The 26,695-nt window shown below is 32.7% G+C and overlaps 2 protein-coding genes across 8 annotated transcripts; one reads left to right on the forward strand and one right to left on the reverse strand.

Moving 5' to 3' along the window:
• Window positions 1,657-6,144, reverse strand: LOC18602514 (vesicle transport protein GOT1B). 5 transcript variants are annotated; one of them, XM_018118699.1, is made up of 8 exons: window positions 6,067-6,144; window positions 5,626-5,711; window positions 4,838-4,929; window positions 4,648-4,728; window positions 2,909-3,006; window positions 2,747-2,822; window positions 2,319-2,360; window positions 1,657-2,025 (listed from the first exon to the last, which is right to left on the reverse strand). In XM_018118699.1, exons 2-7 carry the CDS (start codon window positions 5,651-5,653, stop codon window positions 2,328-2,330), a joined length of 408 nt encoding a protein of 135 aa, XP_017974188.1. In that variant the 5' UTR covers window positions 5,654-5,711; window positions 6,067-6,144; the 3' UTR covers window positions 1,657-2,025; window positions 2,319-2,327. The 5 variants fall into 5 exon arrangements, with proteins under 5 accessions (XP_017974188.1, XP_017974185.1, XP_017974184.1 ...); XM_018118696.1 differs by having other exon boundaries at window positions 2,289-2,360; XM_018118695.1 differs by having other exon boundaries at window positions 1,800-2,360.
• On the forward strand, window positions 9,451-16,295 carry LOC18602515 (cell division control protein 48 homolog C). 3 transcript variants are annotated; one of them, XM_007033941.2, is made up of 11 exons: window positions 9,451-9,577; window positions 11,300-12,368; window positions 12,545-13,161; window positions 13,606-13,758; window positions 14,074-14,190; window positions 14,348-14,452; window positions 14,568-14,633; window positions 14,752-14,816; window positions 14,891-15,092; window positions 15,555-15,686; window positions 15,802-16,295. In XM_007033941.2, the coding sequence occupies exons 2-11, from the start codon at window positions 11,354-11,356 to the stop codon at window positions 15,847-15,849; spliced, it is 2,520 nt and encodes an 839-aa protein (XP_007034003.2). In that variant the 5' UTR covers window positions 9,451-9,577; window positions 11,300-11,353; the 3' UTR covers window positions 15,850-16,295. The 3 variants fall into 3 exon arrangements, with proteins under 3 accessions (XP_007034003.2, XP_017975660.1, XP_007034002.2); XM_018120171.1 differs by having other exon boundaries at window positions 9,479-9,577; window positions 11,304-12,368; XM_007033940.2 differs by having other exon boundaries at window positions 9,479-9,577; window positions 11,340-12,368.

Here is a 26,695-nt window from a genome sequence, read left to right on the forward strand (position 1 = left end):
ACCCCTTCACCTAACTCCTTGCCATGACTTTCATCTCCTACTGCAACTCATACTTGCCTTTTATATGCATCTAGTTTCTTTGGGAGCCTGCCAATCATCTATCATCGATTTAATTCACTGTTTTTCCTTCTTCTTTTTTTAGTTTTTTCTGATCGTTGCGGATTTATAATTCACCTTTACAGAGATTAAAAATAAAAATTATAACAACTTTAATGACGTTGAACATGTCAATTCATTTACCGAATACATTATGTTTTTAATAATTGATTTTGAAATTCTAAACGTTGCATCCGTATTAATAAAGAAATATCTAAAAAGTATGAGAAACCGATACGAGTAATCCTATAAGCTAAACTGGAAAGAACCTTGAAAAAGGGCAGGCATCTCCATATGAACAGAGTTAGCCATACCGATTAGATAACCTAGACATACAAAAACAAAGAGAATCAACAGTGACTATCACTCCTAGCTCCTCAATTTTCATTCTCTTTCTTTCTAACCTTTCAAAAATTCTGTGATGAGCAACATCATGGCTTCTCACCATCTCCTTCCTTGCCTGACCCTCCTAAACTTGGCTGCTCTACTTTCTATAGCTTTTGCCTCCAAGGTCTCCTTGAAATCATCTGTCATGTACCCTTTTACGTGCTCCAAGAGCATCAAGACATGTAATGCCTCGTTATACCACATCAATTATGGCCTTGACAAAGTACAAATCTCCACCTTTTACAATATAAACTCATCCCAGCTCAACCCCATTTCCCATGGAAACAAACAAGATTACCTTCTCTCATCAGTGCCTTGTTCCTGAAAAGATGTTGATGGCTCTGATGCATACTTCTACCACACATCCTATATATATAGTTCAACAGAATGATACGTTTATAAATGTTTCAACTCAGATATACAGTGGACAAGCTACGGAGGACAAAAGTCATTTATTGTAGGAAACAAAGTGCTCATGCATCTGTTATGAGGGTGTGTAGAAAGTGACACTCAAATCATAGTAACATATACAGTTCAGCAAAACGATACTTTATCAGATATTGCCATTCAGCTATCTGCTAATGTAAGTGATATAGTAAGGATCAACAGAAATTTGATTCAAAACCCAAAAATCATAGATGTTGGGTGGGTGTTCCAAGGGCAAAAAAGATGTGACTAAGATTTTGGTTCAATCAAGACCTTATATCCTAATTTATGTATTTGAAACGTTTGCTTCATAATTATCAAGCTACAACCAAGAAATGATACCGTTAAGGTATTATGTGTGAGCAATTTTTTGGGCCTCCATATGAATTACTTCTAATATTTGAGCTGTGTACCATGTTACTTTCAACCGTACAGAACTATTTATTTATTTATTTGTCTTAATTACCTTAAATTGCCATCTTTATCTTAAACATTTTCTTTAAACATCATGAGACCTTCATTTTTATCATTCATGAAAATCTGTTTCAGCTTCTTGTCTATCTCCCTTTCCAATCATGTGAAACTTACAGGAAGCTTAGCTTTACATAAACTAATGCTTTGGGCAAGAGAACTCAAATGAAACTTAGAAGTGGTAAAATGATGTATCCAAAATTCCTGTACGCATGGCATCTGACATTACAAATTTAACACAGCTTCTACGCGTTAACAACCCACTAACAGAAAGAATTAATCATTCAAAATCGAAAATCTGGTCAATTATTAAAATCTCTGAGATTTTAGTTACATGGATAAAAGTAAAACTCAAAGGATATTTTGTGTAATTTTCCCAAGAAAAATTCTAGCAGTCTTAGTTCCAAAGGCAGCAGATATCAAACGCTTAAAACATTCGGTTGGGGTACTACTTATCTGATCACCATAAGTTGTACAAATGGACAGATCAACTTAACCTGAGATCTAACCTCTTTCACTGATCCTGGTTAAGACATTGACAATAAATAGAAATTGTCAAATCAGCCCATCCAGTGTTGTCTGAACGTCTTGGGCATTGCAGCTAGAACTTTCAATCATTCTCAGACTCTTCAAACAAGCTTATGCCTACACGTCATATAAAGCATTGAACATTACTTTTTACTGCTTTATATTGTTGTCAAAAAGCAAGCAAAATACAAATTTAGGTTTTGGATTCAAGGATATCATTCCATGACTTATCATCCTCTAGTATCCATAACACTATATGTATGATATTTAACTAGGTTCCCTTGATGTGGGGAGGCTTCCCATATGTATTCATGCTCAAGCATCTTAAGCTTTTCAAATTGAATGTAAAACAACGTAAAATATAAAACCCCAAATAGCACCTTGAATGAAATTAAGGTTAGATACTTCACACCGTGTATTCAAGCAGAACCCCTTCTCAAGCGATCAAGGATCTGCAGTCATTAACAAATAGCAACTATTATCACTTTGCTAATAGAAAACAGTCAAATCAGATATATTCACAACGCACTAGTCAATATGTGCACGCATAGATACATATTTGTGCAAGTTTTCTTGTGATTAGCAAGAAGGGGCATTTAGAAAGTGATATCAGCTATTTATTAATTGAAGATAGGCAACAACTACAATAATATGGATCCTTAGAAGTGAATCTCCTAATATATCATCAAGAAAGTGATAAAAACTTATAGTCCTACGGACTATATGTTGTTCCACACATTGATTAGTGTCCTCAAAAAATTGGAAAAGAAACGATCTTTCATGCTATCACGTAAAAAAGAAGTACAATGAGGTAGTCAAAAGAAGTTCATCAACATACCATGACAGGATACTGTATAACCCATCCAAAAACTGGAATCTGACAGAGGAAGACCCTGACAGAAGGCCAAAAGCCACTAAAAGAAGAACAAAATGCAACAACAGTTAGAAGCAGCATAAGCAAATTATCCTATTTAAGCTCATGATGAGATGAGAAACTAACCCAAAAAGAACAATGCAACCATATATCTCCAAGATTATACCAACTATCGGCCAACGAACAAATAAGAAAAAGAGACCCAGAAGAAAAGAAGCAGAACCCTGCATAAGAAAGGAGAAGATTAAAAAAGGAGAGAGAGAGATGAAATTACATAAATCTACATCCAATACGATACATTTCAATTCTTCAATATATATAAAACATTTGAGAACAAAGTAGTTCTTGTAAGAACAAGTTAGTGTTATATCCTATGTTAAATATGGTTAGACTTTTTAATGGCCTTAAATTCAGGTAGCATTACCATCTCTTAACATTTGGTTTTAGGTTCTATGCTTAACATGACTTAAAAGCTCAAGTTTCAATTGCCTGGTTTCATAGTTCAGATGATAACCCTGTTCTTCTTGATTGTTCTAATAAGCCCACATGTGAGATTGTGTTATGTAGTGCTCTCACATCAGTTGCATTTAGGAGTCTATAATGGCCTTTCATTCAGGTGTACCTCCAAACCTATATCTAATGATAGGAGCTCTATTTTCATTTTGTTTGAGATTTGTTGTCACTTCATCTCCAAGTTGACAGTGTTTACCTATTGTCAAATGTCAATATTTGCTATCTATGCATAGTTCATAGATAGTTCTATTCATCTCATTATTTTATTCCTTACACATAAATAGAAGTTTCAAGAGGGGTTATATCCCACAATGCAAGTTTCAAGTTTCTAAAGTTCTTATATTTGGTTGGCCCCTCCAACCCATAACTAATTGCTTTTAGGTTTCAACCCCCACTACGTGGTTGGAAGAAGGGAAAAGAAAAAAAAATGAGTAAGTATGAGAAAAAGTAGGAATTAGTTGTTTTTAAGTGCCCAGTAAACCCCCCCCCCCCCCCCCCCCAAAAAAAAAAAAAAGAAGAAAATTTAAAAGATAAAATAAATTGAAATGGAGGAGTGGGACACAAATTTTTTTTAAGAAAGAAAAATGACTAATATAATCATATATTTATTTATTTATTATTATTTTATTTGGATTTTATGTAGTCTTCCAACTAAACTAACATCTCTCAACTTGTGACACTAACTCAATCAATGGCTTCATAAATTAGTATAGATGCTTAACAAGCAAAACTATTACTTTCATGCCAAATAAAATACTGCTAAATGATCGATAAAGATGGAGCTAAGTCCTAATCTGCCACAAATACTTGGATGGCCTTCATACTCCATAACATACACTTCCTTATCTAGAGGAGACATCGCATATATTTATAGAGAATACAATTAGTAGAGAAACTTTTGAGGCATTGAAGCAGGGTTGAAGCAAATTGGAAAGAGCACCATGCCTTTTATCAGCCAAATTAAAACTAATACCTAAAGAACGCAAGGCCACTTCCAAAGTCTTGCATAACAATAGTATACAAAGCAACTGCTTAAAAATGCTGTTATGATAGAAGAAACCAAGCATAAATGATACATCAAGATGTTCCTAACTTTCATTAGAAAGCCCAAAAAACAAGGCTTTTACTAAGTGGCCCTATTGCTATACAGGTTGATCTGAAAAACTAAGACTGCATGATAATCTTCAGATAGGATAAGGATTTTCTCAAGTCCACAAACATGGTGCTCATGCCACTGAAGGTATCAAAGACCTTTCATGAATGATTTATTCCAAAGAATAAACATGAAGAAATTAAAACCATTGTAAGAATTATGGACCTAGTGATTGGCACAAGGTTTTGGTATTGGATACCTTGTAGTTTTTCCTGTTAGTGAAAAGCTGCAAAGTAGAATACCAACCGATCAAAATTGCCACCCCTGCTAAGCAAAAAATCTGATTGCATAATGTCAGAAAGTTAGAGTACTGAAATATAATAAAAAAAATTATCATATTATGTCATATAATCTACATCAAAATATGTAGTTTCTAAAGAAAGCCTTACATTTCCTAGAGCAAGTAGACCCCTGTCAAAGAAGAGGATTACACCAAGAAATGAGAAGAAGATACCAAAGCCAATAAGACCCAAGCCAATCTCTGCAAAATTAGGCCAAAATTTCTCATATTACAAGCCAAAGTTAAATTAACTAATTAAATATCTCAAGAGAAAATAGAAATAATTACAGTCAAACAAGTTCAGTGAAATATAAATTTTGTTCAAGTTACATGGTGAATTTGATACCCAATAAAACTTCACTTCATGTGTGCTTATGACCAACTACCCGTCCATACATTCAAAACCAGAAGACTGCTCATAACCCAACATCAATGCTTGACACAATGCAATCAAATGTAGGTTCAGTCACTTTATGACAGCCTACTTTTTTGCATTCTAATAAGTTCACATAAAATTCAAAGAAACTACATCGTGCTTAAATCATACACTAGGTGAGGTAGTATGAGAAATATAAGTAGAAGATTCTATGACATTGGAATTTAAGAAAATGGAATTTGGATGTTAATTTAACTGCATTTGAAAAGAACCATAATTTAAAACAAAACTATCTTCATGAAGACAGACAAATGCTCTTTGGTGAAGCCTGCATACATCAAATACCCAATCACATGATAATTACATCCAGTGAAACAAAATTATTCTACACAATTTGCACATTGGCGCATGTCTAATCACTGCAAAAGATATAATGTTTCAATAATCCATATCAAGCATGGTAAGGCCACTGTGTGCAAAGTCCAAATGAGCTCATATTTACACAAGAAAACTATGCTTACTTTTTTGCTCAGTTATTTCATACACCATCTTGAAATTATCAGCTGCAATCCGGATAGGCGTAAGACCTGTAGGAAGTTCAACTAATCTACAACATGAATGAGAATTGAAGTAGGATTCAGGAAATCATATATTGGCAATAAATTAAAACCATGTTACGACAAATTTATGTGTAGTTTTGAGAGTAAGTTGAATTGATGTTTATGAACAAATCAAAATCCCCCATAATAATTCAAACAAATTAACAAGTTACCAAAACAAATTATTTAAAAAATAAATACAAACATTTCCTCCTTTAGATTCACATGCACAGAAAAAAATCATGTAACAAAGAAAAAGAAAAGAAAAGAAAACAATTCAAGATAATAGAAAAAAAATATAAATATAAACCCAGAAACACTAAAGACTGATCAATTGAAAATCAACGGAAAAAGAGAGTTTACCCTTCAGCAAAGCAATGAAAGCCGGTCGCTGCTTCCCTGGAAGGCTGAAGCAGAGCTCCGCTACCGATTGTTTTGACTTCATTGAAAACGGTCCGTTTAATGAATCATGAACAATTGCAGGCTTGGGCTTGTAATTAGATCCGCTACAAATGGACCATTAATTAAAAGTCCAAAGCCTAGGTTGGGCCTAGAATCCAATGTTAATGCTAGCCCAGTGTTCGGTCAGCTCCTCCATTGCAAAGAGAAGAAGAAATCATGCTATGACCATGAACGCTGCCAAAATCAACATCATGTGTCCCAAAATCAAAGTGAAACTTGCAATCGCTGCTCAAACACATTGGTTAAAAGTATTCATAAGTACCTGCGCTTTGGGTTTTCGTTAATTTAGCTTCTTTATTTTAAAATTAATTAATTTAATTTTTATACTTTAAAATTTTATACAACTGAATCTCACTCGTTAATATTTTAGTAATACTGTAAAATAAATACTGTAAATAATTATTACTGTACACACTCAACAATCATTTTATCTTAGCTAGATAAAAAACATAGTTTATTTTATCTATGATAACTTTAAAGATTGATTTTAGAGTGCTCGTCAGCAATTAATTAACAATGCATTCCTTTCAACTTCCTAAGGCTAGGGGATGGAAGTCGGATAAGATTTCCATTCATTATAATTATTGCTTACTATAAGTTAATTTGACAAATTGTGTTTTTGTATTTTAAACATGTTAGATACGATTACATATGAAACACATTAAATTAAAAATGAATACGACATGAATAATATTCGTATCTTAAATGTAAAACACGTATATATATACGTTTAATAATCGTATAACACAACATGACATTATTAACACACTTGTTAAATGTGTCAATATATGACATGACATGATTAATAATATGATGAACTCAATTAAATAAAAATATTTATAATTAAATATAATTTTATTATTTAAATTTAAAACTAATAATTATAAAAATAATTATAACCAAATAAAATAATAATAACAACATCAAATATAACAAAATAAAAATTCAAAATTAGGCTTTGGACATGGTATAATTGCATTATTGTTTTTATAAAATTTAAAAAACTTATTAAAATTATTATTTAAAATTATTTAAATAAGGTTAAAACAGTATTTGATTATTAATTTTAACAAGTTGATAAGCATGCCACATATACATGTTTAAATATAATAATACAATTAAACACGTATATATATTTAAATACAATAATACGATTAATTAAACGTACTTAAATGTATTTTAAACGTGTTACTTGTGTCTGACACATTAAGAGATAAAATACGTTAAAATTAAATTCAAACTTATTTAATCTCGTATCTCCTTATATCGTATTAACGTGTTGTGTTCAAAATTAATAAATCTAACTAAACAAATATTTGAACCTCTAGTGGAGCTCTAAACCCCATAAATAATGACCATGATGTCAGTTTTGCTGGGGGGTTGGTGCAATGCACCTTGTAAAAGAAGCTTGTTTTTCTTTTATTGATTTGTGTACATAAAAAAAAGGAAAAACAAAAAAATTGGCTAAAGCCCAAGCTGGGAAGTCATTATCATCATCAATAACTTAATTGAATCAAATATGACTTGAGTAAAATAGCTCAGTTCAATTGATTTATTGAATTTATTGATTTTAAAAAGTTTCATCTAATTGATTCATTTAATCGGTTTTCGATTTTAAAATTTTTAAACCGAGCTAATCAAAAGATTAAATTAATATTATATATCATTTTTATATTTATATAAAATTTAAATTTTAATATTAATTTTTATATTTATATTTTATAATTATGAATAAAATTTATATATTTTAATATTGTAATTTAAAAAAAATGATCATTTTGATCCAAAATGGAACCAATTCATGTTTGATCCTTTTGATATTTTCTTATATTTGGTCAATTTTGATCAATTTTTTAAAAATATTTGCTTCAGTTTATTTTTAAATATAACGAATCAAACCGATCAAACCATCCAATTGCTCACTCTCTACTCTCAGGGCATGCTTAGTTAAGGAAAATGGAATAGTCATTCCTCCTCTATTCTCATTATTGAGATAAAGCTGTATTTGGTTCAATAGAATGGTTATTCTTCAGAATAACCATTTCAAGAGAAACTTGAATAGTCATTACCAATACCTCTATTGGTAATAACTATTATAAATTGTCAAAAATAAAAAAAGAAGTTGATTAGACAAATATACATTTTTACAATTTAAAAAATTACCTTATAAAAAAATACTAAACCTTTTTTTTTTCTCCCTCTTCCTCACTCCTTCTCTCTCTAAAGCACAAAAGACACAAAATTTTTTACTTCGTTTTCAAAAAAAGAGAAATGAAAAAATTTAAATATTATTTAATATATTAATATTATTTCACTATAATAAGTATTATAAAGTATATTACTTAATATTATTATTTGAATATAATAAATGCAATAAAGAATATTATTTAGTATTATTTAAATTTAATGAAGAATATATTTTATCTTTAATATTAAATATTATTTAATTATAATAAACGGTTTAATTATTTTATAATATAAAATATTATTAAATTATAATAAAAATATGTTTGTATTTTGGTGAAAATATTATTTAATTATAGTAAAAGTTATTTTAATTTTATTACTCAAAATACTTTTATCTTTTAACAAAATAAATTCTTTAATTTTAATAAAGAGTATTTATTTCTCATAATAGTTTTTTTATTTTTAATTAAAAAATATTTAAATTTTAATAAAAGGTACTTGTATCATTTACTTATTATTTTTTAACCATTTTTAAAATTATTCTTACTAACCAAATAATGAAATAAGTAATAATAGTAATTTCTATCTTATTTTATTTTCATGAACAATCTACATAATAATTATTTTTTCTCTATTATATTCTCTTGAAATGATGATTTTATTTTCATTTTATTTTTTTCAATGAACCAAGCATGCTATCAATCTCATTGACAGCTGCTTTGACATATTCTTCGGAGTGCCAAACTTGTTATGGTAGAAAAGGGTCCGACCATGGCAAATAAGCCTCCTTTATAAATTCTCCCATCCCATGGATCATCAACACCATTATAATAAATTGTCGCCTAAAGATATTTGAGCGGTGGCTTTCTTCAACCAAATTGGTCAAAGACATAGGCTGGGTCCGTCTTTGCCAGGATTTGGGCTTTTCTGGCCTAACTAAAGTTTCTGTCCACTGTAGAGCCCAAAAGATATTGGGCTTTATCTCTCAACTATTAGTGGAAGATTGCCCAAAACATTTGGGCCAAAAAGCAAAAGGGCAAGAAAATTTGAATACAGAGTCGCACAACTTGCCTCAAAACTACTTATAAACCATATTCCTCCTTTCCTTCCGTTTCTCCAACTTTCTCTTCTCCCCTTTTTTTGAATTTGTTTCAATCAAGATCATATTATTGCGGCTTTTTTTGGGGGTAGAAGAAAGCTCTTTTGTCATCGAAATCATTGATTGGTACCTTCTCTCTTTACCCCTTTGTTTAATTTTCTTTTCCAAATTTTATTTTACTATCAGTTGCATGAAATTTTCTATTGTTAAATTTAAATATCGCTGGGGAATTGTAATAAAACCATATGAAAAATGAATTAATAAATGTGGTTTTTCAATGCTAATTTGGATGTTTTAGTTTGCTTGTAAAAACATTTAGCTAATTCTGTTTCTTCGCGTCCGTATTAATTTTTATGTTATTGGCAACGGTGTAATATTGGTAATCTGCTACGTTCAAAGATATGGATGTTACTGTCTTAGGCATAACCTTTCAAGTTAAAATGATCTGCTTCAACTTTTTACTCGCTTTTAGAATCAATATGAATTTGGGTTGTTGCTTTTGCAAGCAATTAATGTCATTTGAAAGCATAGGTCTACTGGGGTTGGACTCTTATTCTAGGTCGACTTAAAATCCGGATAGTTTCCGTTATCAAGTTTAGGTTGCATCTTGCTTCAGTAACCTCTATCTATTACTCTTTTCCTTACTTTGATGTTTTAGGGTATAACTGTTTCTGTTACAACAGTTCATCATAGGATCCCGAAGCTTTTATCTTCTTGAACCTTGGCTTCTTTAGCATATTTTTGGTTGTGAGACATTGGAGAGGAAATGAATTTAAATTACTAGATAGTATTAAACTTTATGTTTATTATTGATTTTATTTTAAGAATTTATCTTGATCTCAAATGAGTTGAGTTACATTATGGTTTGCTCGGTTGGGGTGCTTAGTTTTCCCAAACAACCAAATTGAGCATTAAAATGAGTACCTGTTAGAATAGTTATGTTTGTATCATTAGTGTATGGAGAGAGAAAGAGATCAGGCAACTCAATTTCCTTGCTAGTTATTGCTGTAACATTCTGAAATTTTAATTGATATTGATGTGAGACAATGTTTTGTAATAAAATGTCAAGATATTTATTCCAAGCTAAGCTGTCTAATTTGAGGAGATGTAAGCAATATTCCTTCCGATTCTTTGGCCTTATTCTACAAATTTGTGGATCGCTGATAAGAAGTGGCCTTTTTAAACTTTAAGTATAGGAGTGAAAAGGTCAAAAGACCTTACAACCTGGAAATGCAACTTTTAGGTTAAAGAATCAATTTGGAATAATTTAAATTGTTTACAAGGTTTAATATAGTTCGCAATCAGCTTTGTTGAACTGTCTTGTGGTTCTTTGGGTTTTGATTCGGTTTGGTGTTGTGCTGGTACATAGATTTTAAGAATTCTCAGATTTGAAACGCTATCTACTTGCTTAAGACAGGTAAAAATTACAAAAGAAAAAAACTGTTTCTTTCCAACAGAAAAAAGAACATAATGAAACTAAGAACTAAGTTGTTGCTGATGTTTTGTTTTTCCCAAGACACGTTGGGGTGTTGCGGTTTCACCATCAAAGGAGAATGAAAATTTTAATGGTTAGTTGTAAAATTTGTTTGTAAGAATCTTTGTTGTTTTTGTTCGCCGGTCACTTTAACATATCCTGTCTTTCACCTAGGAAAGTTTTATTGTTGTGTGTGTGTGTGTGTTTTTTTGTGGTTATCTCTTTGTATATGCTTTGCTTGCAGTGTAAGAGCTTATGGGCATTTTCTGCTTTTATATTCTTTTTGGGTTTTTAGATGGGTTTTCTTTTCTGGGGTATGCTTGTATTTTTGTTATTTATAGTTGTGCTTTATATATTTGTCTACTTTTTTGAAGGAAGAATCATTGGCCGCACTTTCATTCTTTTTTGGAAGAGAAAGAAGATAAAGGATGGGAAGAAGATTAGGAGTTGGAAGGTCCCCTTCCTCCTCCTCCTCTGTGCTTAACCAAAAGATTCTCAGCCGTCGACTCTTGTCATGCCAGCAGTATGCTGGTTCCACAGTCGATGAAATTGTGGAGCTCCTTCAAACTAACTACCCTGATTACAGACGCATCAAGAAGCAACCTTTAACCAGGGTGGTCAAACAGGCCCTACAAGCTCTTCAGTCCTCTTCCAAAAACAGCCAAAAGGCCTCTCTTTCCGTTTCTGATTTCAACTTTGATGATGATGGACACAATGAACTTGCCATTGCACCTTTTTCTTCTTCTCCTCCTCCTACCTGTTCTCGGAAGAAGCCAAGGAGAATGGATGAGACTGAAGAAAGGTTACAGCGTATGGAGGATTTGCACATTCAAAGGCGACAGATGCAGCACAACTCCAACTCTGAGTTAGACTCGGAGTCATCTTCTTCTTCATCATCGTCTTCATCTGAAGAAGAAGAAGATGGGGCAGTTTCGACTTCGGAAGATGCCATTTATGGCCAAAAAGACGAGCCCAAGTTTGATTTAATGAAATCAATGCTACGACAAGGTTACACTCAATCCAACAGCTCAATATCAAAGCTTGAAGAAAAAAATATTGAAATGGAGATTGCAACTAATAAGCCTAAGAGTAAGATTGATATGACCAATGCGAACAAAGAGAGTGCTGAATTGAAAAAGGAAACAAAGGTTTCAGTTTCTGTAGGCGCTGCTGCTGATGGTGTGGAGGTGAAAGGGATAGAGGGGCCAAGGTTCAGGGATTTAGGTGGGATGGGAGGAGTGTTGGAGGAGTTGAAGATGGAAGTCATTGTGCCTCTTTACCATCCACATTTGCCACGGTGGTTGGGAGTCAGGCCAATGGCTGGCATTTTGCTCCATGGACCGCCTGGCTGTGGGAAGACCAAATTGGCCCATGCCATTGCCAATGAGACTGGTGTTCCCTTCTATAAAATTTCAGCTACCGAGGTGGTTTCTGGTGTCTCAGGTATTCGCCTTCTGTTATAAGTCGTGCTGCTGAATATGATAATTAGGCTGAGCATGATTCTTGAAGTTGTTGTGTAGAGTTTGGATAAATGAAATTATTTCGTTAACAATGATGGGAAGCTTTAGTAAAGGCAATGTGTTTGCTAATAGTTTATAGTTTCATATTTAATTTCTCAGGTGCATCAGAAGAAAATATCAGGGAACTCTTCTCAAAAGCATACAGGACTGCCCCATCGATTGTATTCATTGATGAGATTGATGCTATTGCATCTAAAAGAGAAAATCTGCAGAGGGAGATGGAGCGCCGGATTGTCACTCAGTTAATGACTTGTATGGATGAGTCTCATGGACTTGTGCAACCAAGTGATAAAGAGTCAAATTTGGAGAGCTCTGATTCCAAACCTGGTTATGTCCTTGTAATTGGAGCTACCAATAGACCTGACGCTGTTGACCCTGCACTACGGCGGCCTGGACGATTTGATCGCGAGATTGTTCTTGGTGTTCCGGATGAAAATGCTAGGCATGAGATCCTTTCTGTGCTTACACTAAACCTTAGACTCGAAGGCTCTTTTGATCTTTGGAAAATAGCTAGGGCTACACCAGGGTTTGTTGGAGCAGATTTGGCTGCCTTGGCTAACAAGGCTGGTAATCTTGCCATGAAGAGGATCATAGACCAAAGAAAGCATGAGTTTTCTAGAGAATCTATAGATGAGGAACAAGCTGATGAGTGGTGGAGGCAGCCTTGGTTGCCTGAGGAGATGGAAAAGCTCACCATTACCATGGCTGATTTTGAGGTAATTAAAGCTAAACTTTTTTCTTTTCATTTATTTATATGATTAAAAGTAACCTGACATGTATGCTTAGTGGCTTACATGTGTTCTATGCTATTATCTGCATGTCTGTCAATGCCATAGATATCAAAGTTGTTTGGGAAATGAATTTGTATTGTCATTTCTAGATTCAATTTTACTACTTGCAAGTTTCTCTTTGACTGCTATGTGATATAGTTTAATTGCCATGATTAAGAGTTCTAATGAACTATAGAGTTACACTTGATGTTTTTATAATAGTTTGAAACAAAGGTGTTGTTTTTCTGTATCTGTTATACAGAAGTAATTCCTTCACATTAGAAAGTTTTATATGAAACTTATGCCCTTTGTTTATGTATTTGCTTACTTGATCATGCCCCTTTCTTTTTCTCTTTTTTATAAAGAAATTGAAAAATGTTTTACCTGCAGGAAGCAGCTAAAATGGTTCAACCCTCATCAAGAAGAGAGGGATTCTCTACAATTCCAAATGTTAAGTGGGAGGATGTTGGTGGTCTTGATTTCCTAAGGCAGGAATTTGACCGTTACATAGTTAGGCGCATAAAATTTCCCGAGGATTATGCGGTAATTATAGATAGTAGCTACCTCTTTATTCTCTCTCTCTCTCTCTCTCTCTCTCCTGTTCCAAAAGGGTTAAGAATAGACATAAAAAATAGAAATGATTTAAAAGGAGTAGGATTAGCCTTCTTAACATGGTAAATGGAAGGAAGCCAACCATGGAAAAATTGGTTAGAATGTTTGAAACATGTCTTACATGGTCTCCAACTTTGTTGACTTGCAAGCTCAGCATAACTACAATCTAGGCCCATATATACTTTGTCAGTCAGATTGCTATTATAAAATGTGCTTTTCAAATCTTTGAATTATTCACAATGTCAGGAATTTGGAGTGGACTTGGAGACAGGATTTTTGCTTTATGGACCACCAGGCTGTGGTAAAACATTGATTGCAAAGGCTGTCGCTAATGAGGCTGGAGCCAATTTCATTCACATCAAGGTCAGTCTGCAGCGTATATTTCCTCTTGATTCCAATTTCTTGTTCACTTTTTGTTTGTTAAAGATGATGTTAACTGGTACTTCAATGCTGTAAGCTAATTTTTCTATGTTTGTGTTGCATTAAACTCTTAACGATTATGAGTGCACTTGCTGATTAGGGTCCTGAACTTTTGAATAAATATGTTGGAGAAAGTGAGCTGGCAGTGCGGACATTATTCAGCCGTGCTAGGACATGTTCACCATGCATACTTTTTTTTGATGAGGTTTGTGGTTCTCTATTTTTCCATTTCTAAATGAAAGAAACAATTCTGGAGAAAATATTACTACTCCTAGTGTCTTGAGATTTGATATTTTTGACGTCTTTCTGATAATGTGTAGGTGGATGCTTTGACCACAAAGCGTGGAAAAGAGGGGGGATGGGTTGTTGAGCGACTTCTGAACCAGGTTAGATAATCTATAATGGTGATCTCTTAACAAACTCATGATCAACTTTTTTATCTTGTCTGTATAACAAATTTTCAAATTGCAAAGAATGACATGGAAGCATTGGTCATAATTGCAGTTACTGATAGAGTTAGATGGTTCGGATCAGCGGCGTGGAGTATATGTTATTGGTGCCACTAATAGGTAGAATCTGTTGTTTCCAGTTTTTGAACGAGGATCACCGTTTATCTTTTCTTTACTCTGTTTGGTTTTGGCAGACCTGAGGTGATGGATCGTGCTGTCTTACGGCCTGGTAGGTTCGGCAAACTTCTCTATGTCCCTCTCCCCAATCCAGTTGAACGTGGGTTGATCTTGAAAGCTCTTGCTAGGAAGAAGCCAATAGATGCCAGTGTCGATTTGAGTGCCATTGGACGTATGGAGGCATGTGATAATTTAAGTGGAGCTGATCTTTCTGCACTGGTATGCCCGCAATTTGTTTTTTTGCTTGAGTGAAAGTTAAAGATTGAAAACATCTTCTGAAACCTTTTGTGGGGCTGGGTTTGCTGCATTGCTTCATCGGTATGCTTGGAGATCAATGTCCATTAACTGCCATTAGGAAACAACTAACAGAATTTCTTTCTTTCTTTTCTTTTTGCTCCTTTCGACAGTATCCAACCATGTATACATAGAAGCCTCGTTCTACATTAAAGTCCTAGAAAGGACTGGTTTTTCCCTGAAAGACTAATTTACATTTTTGATGTTTCCTCATTAAATACTAGACATGTTAAGGCTAGCCCAGAAAGTAAAATACTTTGCAAAAGAACCCCTGATCTGTTTCATGATTCTAGACTTGAGCTATGCCCCTTGTGTGCATTGTACTTCTAGAAGAACTTAATCAAAATTGTAAAAATTTTAATCAAAATTGGGCTTGAAAATATTCAGATGAATGAAGCTGCAATGGCTGCTTTGGAAGAGAAACTCACATCAACTGGGATCTCAGATACTTCATGGACAATCAAGACATTCCATTTTGAACGAGCACTGAGTAAAATCTCACCCTCAGTCTCCGATAAGGTATATTTTACCTTCACTCACTCAATTATGGCTTCTGACGAATAGATTCTTGATAGCATTGACTATGTAAATCTGTAATTACCCTATTTTTAATATCTTGATCATCTGGGAACAGCAAAAGCAGTTCTACCAGGCATTGTCAGAGAGCTTCAAAGCAGCTTGAGAAGAGACAAATCCCCTTTGTTATACCATTAGCAGGAGCTGTAATTGATGTCTGATACTGAGAATTGCATTGCAAAGAAGTCATTCTCAACATGAAGATGGGTGTGAATTGTTCAACTGTACTCTGTTTATATGCTTTTTTGGGCCTAATATTGAGTGTTGAAGGAAACTTGCTTCTCTCCTCATGAGCGAAAAAAATTTTGTTCCGGCACATTAAGATTTTGTTAGTGGTGGAAGTAGTTTGCAGAAAATACAGCGGAGAAACATGTATTTATCCATTTTAAGAAATGCAAGGGGACTTGTTGTATTAGTTCACCCCTTTTGAGTAAAGGTTCCACCTCATAAACTACCCTTTTTCCTTTGTTTCGATCAGGAAAATTGAAGACAATTTGACTGCTGAATGTGGCATTCTTTTCTGCTGTATGAAGAACTTGATATACCTGTGTAGATTTAGCTCTATTTTGAAAAGCTTGATGTGGCTGTATAATTGGAAGTCCAAAGCCAAGGTTGGCCCTAGAATCGAATGTTAACACCTAGCCCAGTGGTCAGTCAGCTCCTCCATTGCAAAGAGAAAGAGGAGAAGGAAGAAATCACGGTATGACCGTGAAAGCTGCCCAAATCAACATCATGTGTCCCAAAATCATGCAAAGTGGAAATTGCAATTGCTAGGCAAACATAATTGGCCCGCGGCCTCGGCTCACAAGGAACATGATGCATCATGTTCAGCCATGAGATAGAACGTGATTGTCTCCGGTCATTTGCTTTGCTCCATTATTGCATACGTGATGTGATGGCTGCCTTCGCAATTAATGTAACACTTTTTTTGTTTTAGGTATTCAAATGGTACATTATAATTTTTTTAAATAATTAAATAATTAATTCCTAAACAATAATCATTCCATCACTTTTTAATTTTATGATACTAAATTTAATATCACATCAATACAATAAATTATCATATCAATATAAATAGTGAAAATTTTTACTACGTTAATGATTGGATTGATATTATTAATTTTAAAAAATATAAAAATTCAACTTTTACAAACTATTATATAAAAATTAAATCTACTACTTTAACAACATACAAGAACTAATTACGTTATTTGACGTTTTTTTACTCATATATAAATTGAGATTATAAAAATAAAAATAATGCTTTCTTATTTCAAGATTCAAAAATGAGATTTTTAAATCATAAATATCTCGTTGAAAATTAACATTACAAATTGACCCTAATATTTGTCCTTCTCTCTTGACTCAGAGTAAGGGTGGATCCATGTTGACACAAGTGATGTCATATGACACCATTGAAATGTTAAAAATTTATACTAATTACATTACTTATATCAAAGTTTTTATATAATTAATAATATTAATACACTTATTAATTATTTTAATTATTAATATTATTATTTTAATTATGATACTATCCGCGTTTCTTACTGGAAATGAGAGAAATCTTTCGAATACAGCAAAAGTTCTCATAATGAAACCCAGCCCCACGACCATGACAGGTATAAGCAAAACAACCCACTTGTCCGGCTCATTTAGCTGATTTAGACAGAAAGAGCGGACACCTGCCCTCCCTACGAGATACCAACTGCTCAGAATTCAGAACTTGTTCAAGAACTGACCTTCCCAGAACTTGCAAAACCCAGATACTTACTGTCCCAAAAGACACATGACCCTCTAAAAATGTGACAAGTTGACTCTATTGTTGGGGCAATTAAATGTTGCCCACTCCACCTGTCAGTATAAATACAAAGAGACAAACAACCACACTGATTCCATACTTAAATTGGATGGTAGCTTCATAATCAAGTGAAGGATTTGTTTAAACCCTGCAACGAAAACACAGAAGAAAAATGATCTTATTATAGACTGAAATTTTTGAATTTGACCAATGTGTAAGATTGTCACATATTTATTAAATTATAGTTAACATATCAATAAATTAAACTAATTACTAAATAGATACGAACTAAAATTTTCACTATCATCTATCGATGTATCAAAATAATAATTCAAAATATAATATCTCTAATGATTCAGTTATACACACAACCAGACGGCATTCCATCGAAAAGGAAAAATAAAGGATATGTTTTGTCCTAGATATGAACTAATCTTAACATTTCTTATTTGGATTCCATGTGACATAAGATGAGTCAAAATAATTATATTACTTGGGAAATTAAATGCTTGGACTTTCTGAGACAGGACATTGGAATAAACCAAGAGGCTCATGAGCTCTCGAGTCCTCCATGAATGAATGGTTTGCAAAACGCCAAATGTTTAGGTCCAGGCCAGCAGGCTGCCTGCTACCATGGAACTCCTATTTTGACTGCTTAATATATTCTATTTACTATAAACTTTTTGCCATTCAAAAAGTTCCTTAAGCTTGAATGAGTTACATCTTCTACAATTTGGACAATAAAAATGAATGTTCAGAATTTCGAGTTTAGAAAGAGATTATCTCTTATTACGTGAATTCTAATGGGTCTCGATGTATAATTAAATATCACATAGTTTTAAGTTACAAATTTGAGCTTAAAAAAATTAATGAAAAGTTAAAGAGAGAAAAACATTGGAAGATGGGCAGAGTGATGATGAAGACTTTTGATTAATTATTAGTTGAAAAAGTCCAAAAGAGTGAGGTCCCAGCAGGAGCGTACTGCTGGGGCAAGGATAATATTGTTTTGCCATTATGCGTATTGGCCTTATAATTTTCCCAAGTCACAATCGTACGTCTCCTAACGCTAGTTCACTGCCAGCATTGGAAGATTGGAAGTTTCGCTGTCAGGGCCATGGCTGCCTTTTCACTCAGCTGGCCGGTCTGATATTTTGTTATTTATTTCCCAATTTTATCTCTATATATCTCACATGTTAGATTGATTCCCCATGAAGCTAATGCTTGTAAGGGATGCCATACACGACTTTCTTCTTTAAGTAAAGCATTATCACATAAAAATATGGGGAAATGGTTGCTATCTTCTTGTATGTTTTGGTTGAGGCCCAAATTAAGTTGATAATTACCTTTGTCTTAATTTCAGAATTAGTAATGTTGGGAAAACAGAAAGAGAACAATGGATTGTTTTTGGATGAATTGTTGAATGTCGGTAACTATAAATTTGTGAAAGTTGTAGTTGTGGAATTATAAAGGGCTCTAAAAGTCGTCCAAACTTATTTAGTTACCAATTAATATTAGTGGAACCCTACTTGACAAGATGCTATGAATGACTTGCAATTGTCTGGGTCTTATACACTAAGTTGAACGCTGAGGTGCCCACAGATTTAAGTCTAAAGCTAAATTAGTCTAAAGCTATGCTGAGTTTGGGGTCCACCCCAAATTAGTAAAAATTAGTAAAAACTCTCTAAATAGACGAAATCTGGCCTACTTTTAATCTTTTTTATATGGTAGAAATGTATTAAGAGAGGGAAAAAAAAGAGAGAAAAACATGAATTTTTACAACAACTTATTTAAAAAAAATGATGTTATGATATTTAGATCATACGTACATAAACGCATAAAATGACACTTTAATGATTAAAATTAAAAATTTTCAATTCAAATTCTATGATAAAATTTATATTTTATCATATGTATAAAATTTGAGATATATAAATTTATAATTTTATATGATTACTCTTTAATTACTTTTTTCACAAAATTTTAAACCCATCTCAAGAGAAGATTAACTGTTTATATAATCCTGAATTATATGTGCTACAGAGGGTGCGGGTGAAACAAGAGCAGCGCAATGAGAAGGCAAAATTGAAGTAGACTTCTCTCTCTTATAGAAAAGGAGGAGAAGCCACCGAACACGTGCTCAGTAATTGGCTGTCCTTTCTCTCGTAAATGACCCCAATGCCACATGCAAGTCTTTGCCCAATTTTTGTTGTTTAACAATCCCAATAGTCCCCCATGATAGCAATGGCCAAAGCGATCAACGTCACCACTTGTAATTCACAAAGGAGTTTACATGCATCGCCACCTCCATTTTCGTCTTGCTTTTCCTCCCTGTACAATTTTGGAGGTTGTAAAAATCACTTCCTTTCAAGTACAAGGCGTGGAAGATAAGTCTTTGCAAATTTTTTATTTCTTTGGTTTTTTGTACGATGGATAAGGTTTGCATAATTCTTTAATTGCTCCTTTGCTACACTATAGTTGGTTGTTGGCTTGTTGCTAATCATCCCTCTAATCTTACAAAAAATTATTGAACACACATCATGAAAACTACGGAGTACGGACAAATTTTCTTTAATTTTTAACTTCAAGAAAGTTCACATATATTATATAGAAATTTTCTGTCAAATCTTGATACATCACTCACTTATGTAAAAAAATTTGGTTAACTGACGGAGGTCTATAGGCATTGGCTGAAGATAGTTTTAAAAAAATTCAATTAATATGATATTTTCGTCAGATTCATGATGGAAAATGCATTAGTTATAATTTTTTTTTAAAAAAAAATATTACATTAGTTGGTGCCAAGAGGAATCTATTACTATTTTTCATAAAATTTTTGCTCTTATAGTGACATCTTAAAAAAATTGAATCACATAGAAATGTACTCCTTGTGGTACTGTCAAGTTCAGTGTTGACAATTCAATGAAGTGCAGCCCAAGAGAGACAGGAATTGGTGACCGGCTTCACAATTCAATGAAAACCTATTGGTTATGTTGATTCAAACCTTATTGAGTTACTTGCTACTATAGAAGTTTTTGTTATTCTTGTTGTTTTTAAATGAGACAATTTTTATCTTAATTGATTGAAAATGATTAATCAAATGCAGTTGACTGAATGTTAAACTCCCAAACTTTTTTTTGGAGTCTAGAAATTTTCTCCTACAAATTAAATATTTAAAATATCAGATGAATAGTTGAAAAATACAACATATTTTCTTAATTGCAAGTAAATTGACTGATGGCTTATTATGACACTCTTCGTCAACAAAAGTTGTTGATGGTGATTAGTTAAATTGTTGATATATATACGTATTAGAAATTTTTGTAATTGTTTTGTTCTTATTAATTATGTACTGGTTTGCTCCAATACATATTAATAAAGAATCATATGCTTTTCCACACAAAAAAAAAAAAGGGTCAATTACAAAAATATGTATGAATTAGGGTAAATTACATGCATAAAGTTCTTGCAAAGTTAACAAGCAAAACAAATGACTTTTTTGGAAACCTTTCATTTAGAGATGTAACTATCAGCTAGAAAATTCCATAGTGACATTCGAACATCGTTATCCTCTTCTCCATTTCTTCTTTTATTGATCCGTTTGATTAAAATGTTTTGCATGTGGCTAGGCATGTAAGGTGAAAAGAAGGTTTGAACTGATATCACGAGAATGTAGACAAAGTCTATATGGCCGTTTCGTCATGTTGAAACTAGGGCTACGTTCTACATTTTTTTATTCCTAAGTAACTCTTTTGACATGAGAAGGGTTGACAAAGCATGCTGTTGAAAATTGACATGGAAGTAATCGATAATTGATATTGAACAACTGTCGGTGAGAAACAAGGAATATTGTGATATATATATATATACATATGGAGGATCCTATGACAAGGTAAATTGTTAATTTTCTTGCCCAAGGCCAATGGTCAAGAAAACAAGTGTTTCTGTTGATATAGAAAGCCACTCACGTCAATTCGTCCTTCATTTTGTTTTTTTTTTTTGGGGTTAGTTTTCTGATTATTTTTATTACATATATAAAAGCAGCAAAACTCATAATTAAGAAGCACAAGCCGAGCAATTAATCTCTGAAAATAGATTTAAGGATTTGTATTTTCGTATCTTAATTTGTGTCTTATAAAACATAAATTATTAACAATTATATAAATAAATACAAATACAAAATGATTAATTAATTTTTTTAATTTTTTTTAAAATATATATATTAAATTGTCAAATTTTAAATCATATCGATACAATTAATACACAAAATAAAATTAATTTAATCAAAATCCGTTTAAATATGTGTCATGAACTTACGCAAAATTGTCAAAGACTACCTAAAACCATAATGACAGCTCTCTCGCGTCAGGTTAACCACTAGATTAGAAGAGGGTTCGCATCAGAGACAAGTTAATCCGTACAGGAATTAGCTTCACAAAAAAACATGCTTCAGTTCACATTGCCACTCCTAGAAAGAGGAAAGCTATGGAGATGGTTGTTAATTTCATCAGAAGATAAAACAAGTAATTCGGGACAAAATATACAGAGAGAGAGAGAGAATTCGGATGATATATGAAATTTAATAGTAAAAAATATTCCTTCTAATTGAAAGACATAAATAGATCAAGTAAAAGCGACAATAGCTTAATTCTCAAGAGCCCACAACGTGCAAGACCAAATCTACAGAAGACAAAGACGTGACGAAGATTTTCTCCATGATTTTTCAATAATTTCAAATATAGCTATAATTAGGGTGGAGTGACTGTTAACAGCCATAGACTTTTTTTAAGCAAATTTGACAAAAATCATAAATGAAAAAAATTTAATTAGGCTTAACTTGCTGCCAGCTACTAGTTATGAATCACACGAAAGACTGACAGTGATATCAACTTTTTTTTTAAAATATATATTTTTTTTAATTTTCAAGTTGGATAAGTTTCGAAGTGTGACCAAGTGTCCAAACTTTGGCCAAAAGCCTTCACTTCGCTGGACTGTCGTTTTCCTTATTTTGGCCTTGGGGTTGGTGGCATGTTGATCATCGAAGCTTAATTTTCAGGTCAAAAAATGTGCATACATTCTCTCCTTGCCAGATGCCCATGTCCCAAAACTATTAATTAATTCTCTAACAAAGGACATTATCCCTTTCTTTTGCCTTTTCTTTCTTAATTTTGTTGTTTAAAGTAAACATGACTTACCTAATCAGTAATCCTAGTCTACATTGAGTTCCTGCTGAACTTACTGTACTTACGTGTTCACCGAGACAAAAGTCAATTCAAAAGGCAAAATATTTTTAAAAATTTAAATAAAATTTAATTATTTTATTATATTTAATTAAAATTTTATATTTTTATTTTAAATTAAATAAATTTTTATAATTAACAGTTGATTCATTCTAACCCATAAGATATAAATGATAAATAAATTTTAATTACCAACCGTTCGTTAATGTTAGTTATAGGAATTTTATTGATCGATAATAAAAATATAAAAATTTAATTGAAGATAATAAAATAATAAAAATAATTTAAATTTTCATAAATGATTTAAGAATTTTTTTTAAATATTATGTCTTATCTTAATGAATTTTTTGTTGTGAATTTATAAGTTACCAAAAAAATTGTATAAAAAGTGCACTACATTAATAAGTATCTATTCCATTTAAATTTTAATGACATACATTCATATATCGTTTTAAATGATATAATAATTCAAAGAAAATGTAACAGATCAATCTCTTTAATTAATCAACACAAAATTTTTTATATTAAAGGCTAGATCCAGAAGGTCTTAAAAAAGGACAATTTAATGTCAAGATTTTAAGGCAGAATCATAGAAATCTTGAACGTGTATATCAAGAAATAAAAATCTAGCAATACTTTTAAAACGTGCACCTCATACAGCTGCCCAATATAAACCCTATTTCTCGTATTTAAAAACTTCACACAAAACCTCAAATTTATTTATTTTTCTTTATTTTTTGCTGTAATCCATGCTGAAGATATTATTATGCATATACTAATATATTACCAGGAATACAGCATTGTCGGTCATTAAACAAAAAAAAAATTGAAGGGATTAAAAGCCACCTCCCCCACATTGCAAAGTGTAATTAATTGCATGTACAATTAAAAGAAGGACAAATTGGGAAACAATGAATAAAACAATAAACTTTATATTATATGGCCGATTTATTAGCTGTTAGCGGCGGCTGGCTCTTTTGGCTGGGCATGCCAATTATGTGCATCCAGTCAATATGAAAGGAAATGGGATCAATACCCATTAATGAATAAGGTATCAACATTTTTTTTATGATAATTAATTTGATGCATTTTTCTTTGGTTGTACTTGGAAAATTGTTCTCTTCTGGCACGTTCTAGGAAAAACAGTAACCATTGGATTCAAATTGGATAAATAAACTTTCTCTAATCCCCACCAAAATGTTGTTTAGGTTAGTGATTTTAGAACATAATTAGGTTAAATATAATACTAAATTTTGTGATGGATGACACTTTAAATTGCAATCAAACTAATTGATTGAACTCGAATTCCCTCTTCTCAATCGAAAAAATAAATAAATAAAATAAAAATGTGATGCGATGAAACGAAATTAATAAGTGTCATTAATCAAAGGCAAAAATCGTATCGAAGATCACTGCCATGCATGTGAGTAGTCGTGGGGGACAATGCTTAATTGATTTGATGCTGATATGTCGATCCATCAAGGGCCAATAATATTCCTTTGAATTATTATTGTTTAATGATTGTTTTAATTAAACGTTAATTCATCGAGAAAGCAATAAACGTGGAGGGTCACATAGTTTTGTCCTGTTTGTTTTACGAGAAAATTTTTGCTGTCCTCTTATAAGCACATGAGTTTAAATACTTGTTTGGAACAAATGGGAAGACCCAAAACAGCTTCTTCCATGTTTGCATCGGCATCAATAAATCAAGGAGGTTTAGCCTTAATAGCTAATAGACCAATCAAAGATACATCAAAGACTATAAACAGTTGATATGATTATTCAAAGACCAAAGCCAATAATTGTTTCTATTGACAAATAGCTCTCTTTCCATGTAAACCAATGATTTCTACTTAAATACAGCTCACGTATACATAGAAAACTATGCATCAAACGTTTATTTTACATCTTAAATTGGAGAGAATCTCTTTATCATCAAGTTGATCTCAACCGTACACCAGTTGAGCTAAGCCTGAGGATTAATAATTCTGCAGTGTCCTTGACTTCTGGAAGCTCATGATAAATAAAAACAAAAATCATTCCAGAGCATAGAAGCTGCCAGAAGATGATTCACACAGGGGCCGGTCACTTTGTAAAGTGCAAACAGTACGTCATGATGTAATAAAAACCCCAAAATTGCTTAGAACAAGATGTGCAGAAAGGGCTAGAACTGATTCATGATACATTTTGCAGAAAGGAAAGAAAAAAGGGGGAAGAAGAACCCGACAGTGTTAGGTGAGGATCACTTGAGTGTTTAATTATACAAGCTGTGCCAAGTGGCTACCCAAAATTGAAATGTTAGTGAGGAGAACTTAGATGTAAGTGGTCCTTTGATGACTTCAACATGGATAGTTACTAAATTTTGTAGTCTTTCTTTATATTTGCCCCTTGGTTACTCCATGAATCCTACATTATAAGCATTTGAAAAGGACAAGTTTTCCACCATTTTAATTCCTCCATTCTACTGTTTTCTTTTTTTCCTCTTGTTTACTGTCTTCCACTAACCTAGCCTGTATACCCTGTCTGTTCTTTCTAATCCTTCCTCCAAAGGCAATCATAACAAAAAGTAGAAGCAAAATTATATAAGATAATGTTTCCATATTCCTTTACCCTTTGGCCCCAACAACTCAACTCTACCTTTAACACACTCTGAATTAGACTTTTCAATGGTGTTACTTTACACGGCATTGACTGTGTTATAGAAAAACAGGGGAGATATGATCTTAGGATATGAAAAAAATGGCTTGATTTGCTTCTCTCTCTTTTTTTCTTTTATTTGTTCTCGACAAAGGGGGATTTTATTTATGAATGACATGACTGACTTGATCTAGATTTGTGTCCTAACCACATTACTTTAAAAAAAAATTAGGCTTAATTACTGTGACAGAGCATTAATTGTCCAATTTCTTCATTATCATATTGATCACAATCTGACAGCTAATTTATGCAACAATTAAAACTAGTTGAGAGTACCCTGAGAAGTTGACTTTCAGGCTCATGAGGCCTGCATTTTTCACAATCTAGATAGAAATTAAGAAAAAAAAAATTGGAGATATATGGAGTATTACATATATGCTTTGTCTCAAAATACAAGAAATCGATTAATCTATCTATCAAAAATGGATTTGAATTTGTCAAAATACTGATATAAATGACACTAAACACAAAACCCAGAATAAATTTATGGAATTGAAGTAAATTTGAACAGGTTTTTGAGGGTGGTCCAAAAAGAGGAAGTAGCTGATTATAGGACAGCGGGGACAAGGCTGCTCGTGTTCTGAGAAACTTGAATTATTATTTCTTGCACGAAAATGAAATTCAACTCAACATAAAGTATTATTTCATTTTTTTTCTCTCTCTCTCTTTTAACAACTTTTTTTTTTGTTTCTCTTTGGTGTGTAGCTTAAATTTCCTGCAAAAGCTGCGGGGCCACCTGATTCAATTTCACATGCCCCTGCGTCATGATTGAGAAATCACATGGAACATGAGAAACCGATAGAAAAATTTAAAGCCTTCCAATCAGTGAATGGAGGGTGGGTATAGACGTGCCATTGTTTGCCATAAACGTGCATGTTTTGATGAATAAAAAAAATTAGCCAGAAATTGCACCGAAACCAGAAAAAAATTCTAGATAATAACAGAACAGGTGGCCTGAATCATAGCTCTTCTGTAATTTACTTGCATGGTAATATGAACTGTCCGTCTTCCGACTTCGATCCCTATATTCTGCTTCGGATTTATAGAGTTTTGGGGTTTTATACATTTTTGTGAACAAGGATTTGGTGACTTTTCTGACATCATTGTTGAAATTTGATATTCATCAGAGGTTAAAAACTGAAAAAGGAATATTGGAAGCTGTCCATGTGCATGAAGGTAGGATTAGCCGTTGGATAATGAAGGAATAGACATGATCA

Source organism: Theobroma cacao, chromosome 4 (assembly GCF_000208745.1).
Source record: "Theobroma cacao cultivar B97-61/B2 chromosome 4, Criollo_cocoa_genome_V2, whole genome shotgun sequence".
Classification (NCBI taxonomy): Eukaryota; Viridiplantae; Streptophyta; class Magnoliopsida; order Malvales; family Malvaceae; genus Theobroma; species Theobroma cacao.

Excerpts from the sequence above, each read along its gene's own strand:
- LOC18602514 (XM_018118699.1), bottom strand. The coding sequence starts at position 5,653 with ATGGTGTATGAAATAACTGAGCAAAAAA. Across the intron at positions 3,007-4,647 it reads CTAACAGGAAAAACTACAAG|GGTTCTGCTTCTTTTCTTCT; the intron begins GTATCCAATACC and ends TTTCTTATGCAG. Across the intron at positions 2,361-2,746 it reads TTATACAGTATCCTGTCATG|ATCCTTGATCGCTTGAGAAG; the intron begins GTATGTTGATGA and ends TAATGACTGCAG.
- LOC18602515 (XM_007033941.2), top strand. The coding sequence starts at position 11,354 with ATGGGAAGAAGATTAGGAGTTGGAAGGTCCCCTTCCTCCTCCTCCTCT. Across the intron at positions 14,634-14,751 it reads TTGAGCGACTTCTGAACCAG|TTACTGATAGAGTTAGATGG; the intron begins GTTAGATAATCT and ends TCATAATTGCAG. Across the intron at positions 15,687-15,801 it reads CACCCTCAGTCTCCGATAAG|CAAAAGCAGTTCTACCAGGC; the intron begins GTATATTTTACC and ends ATCTGGGAACAG.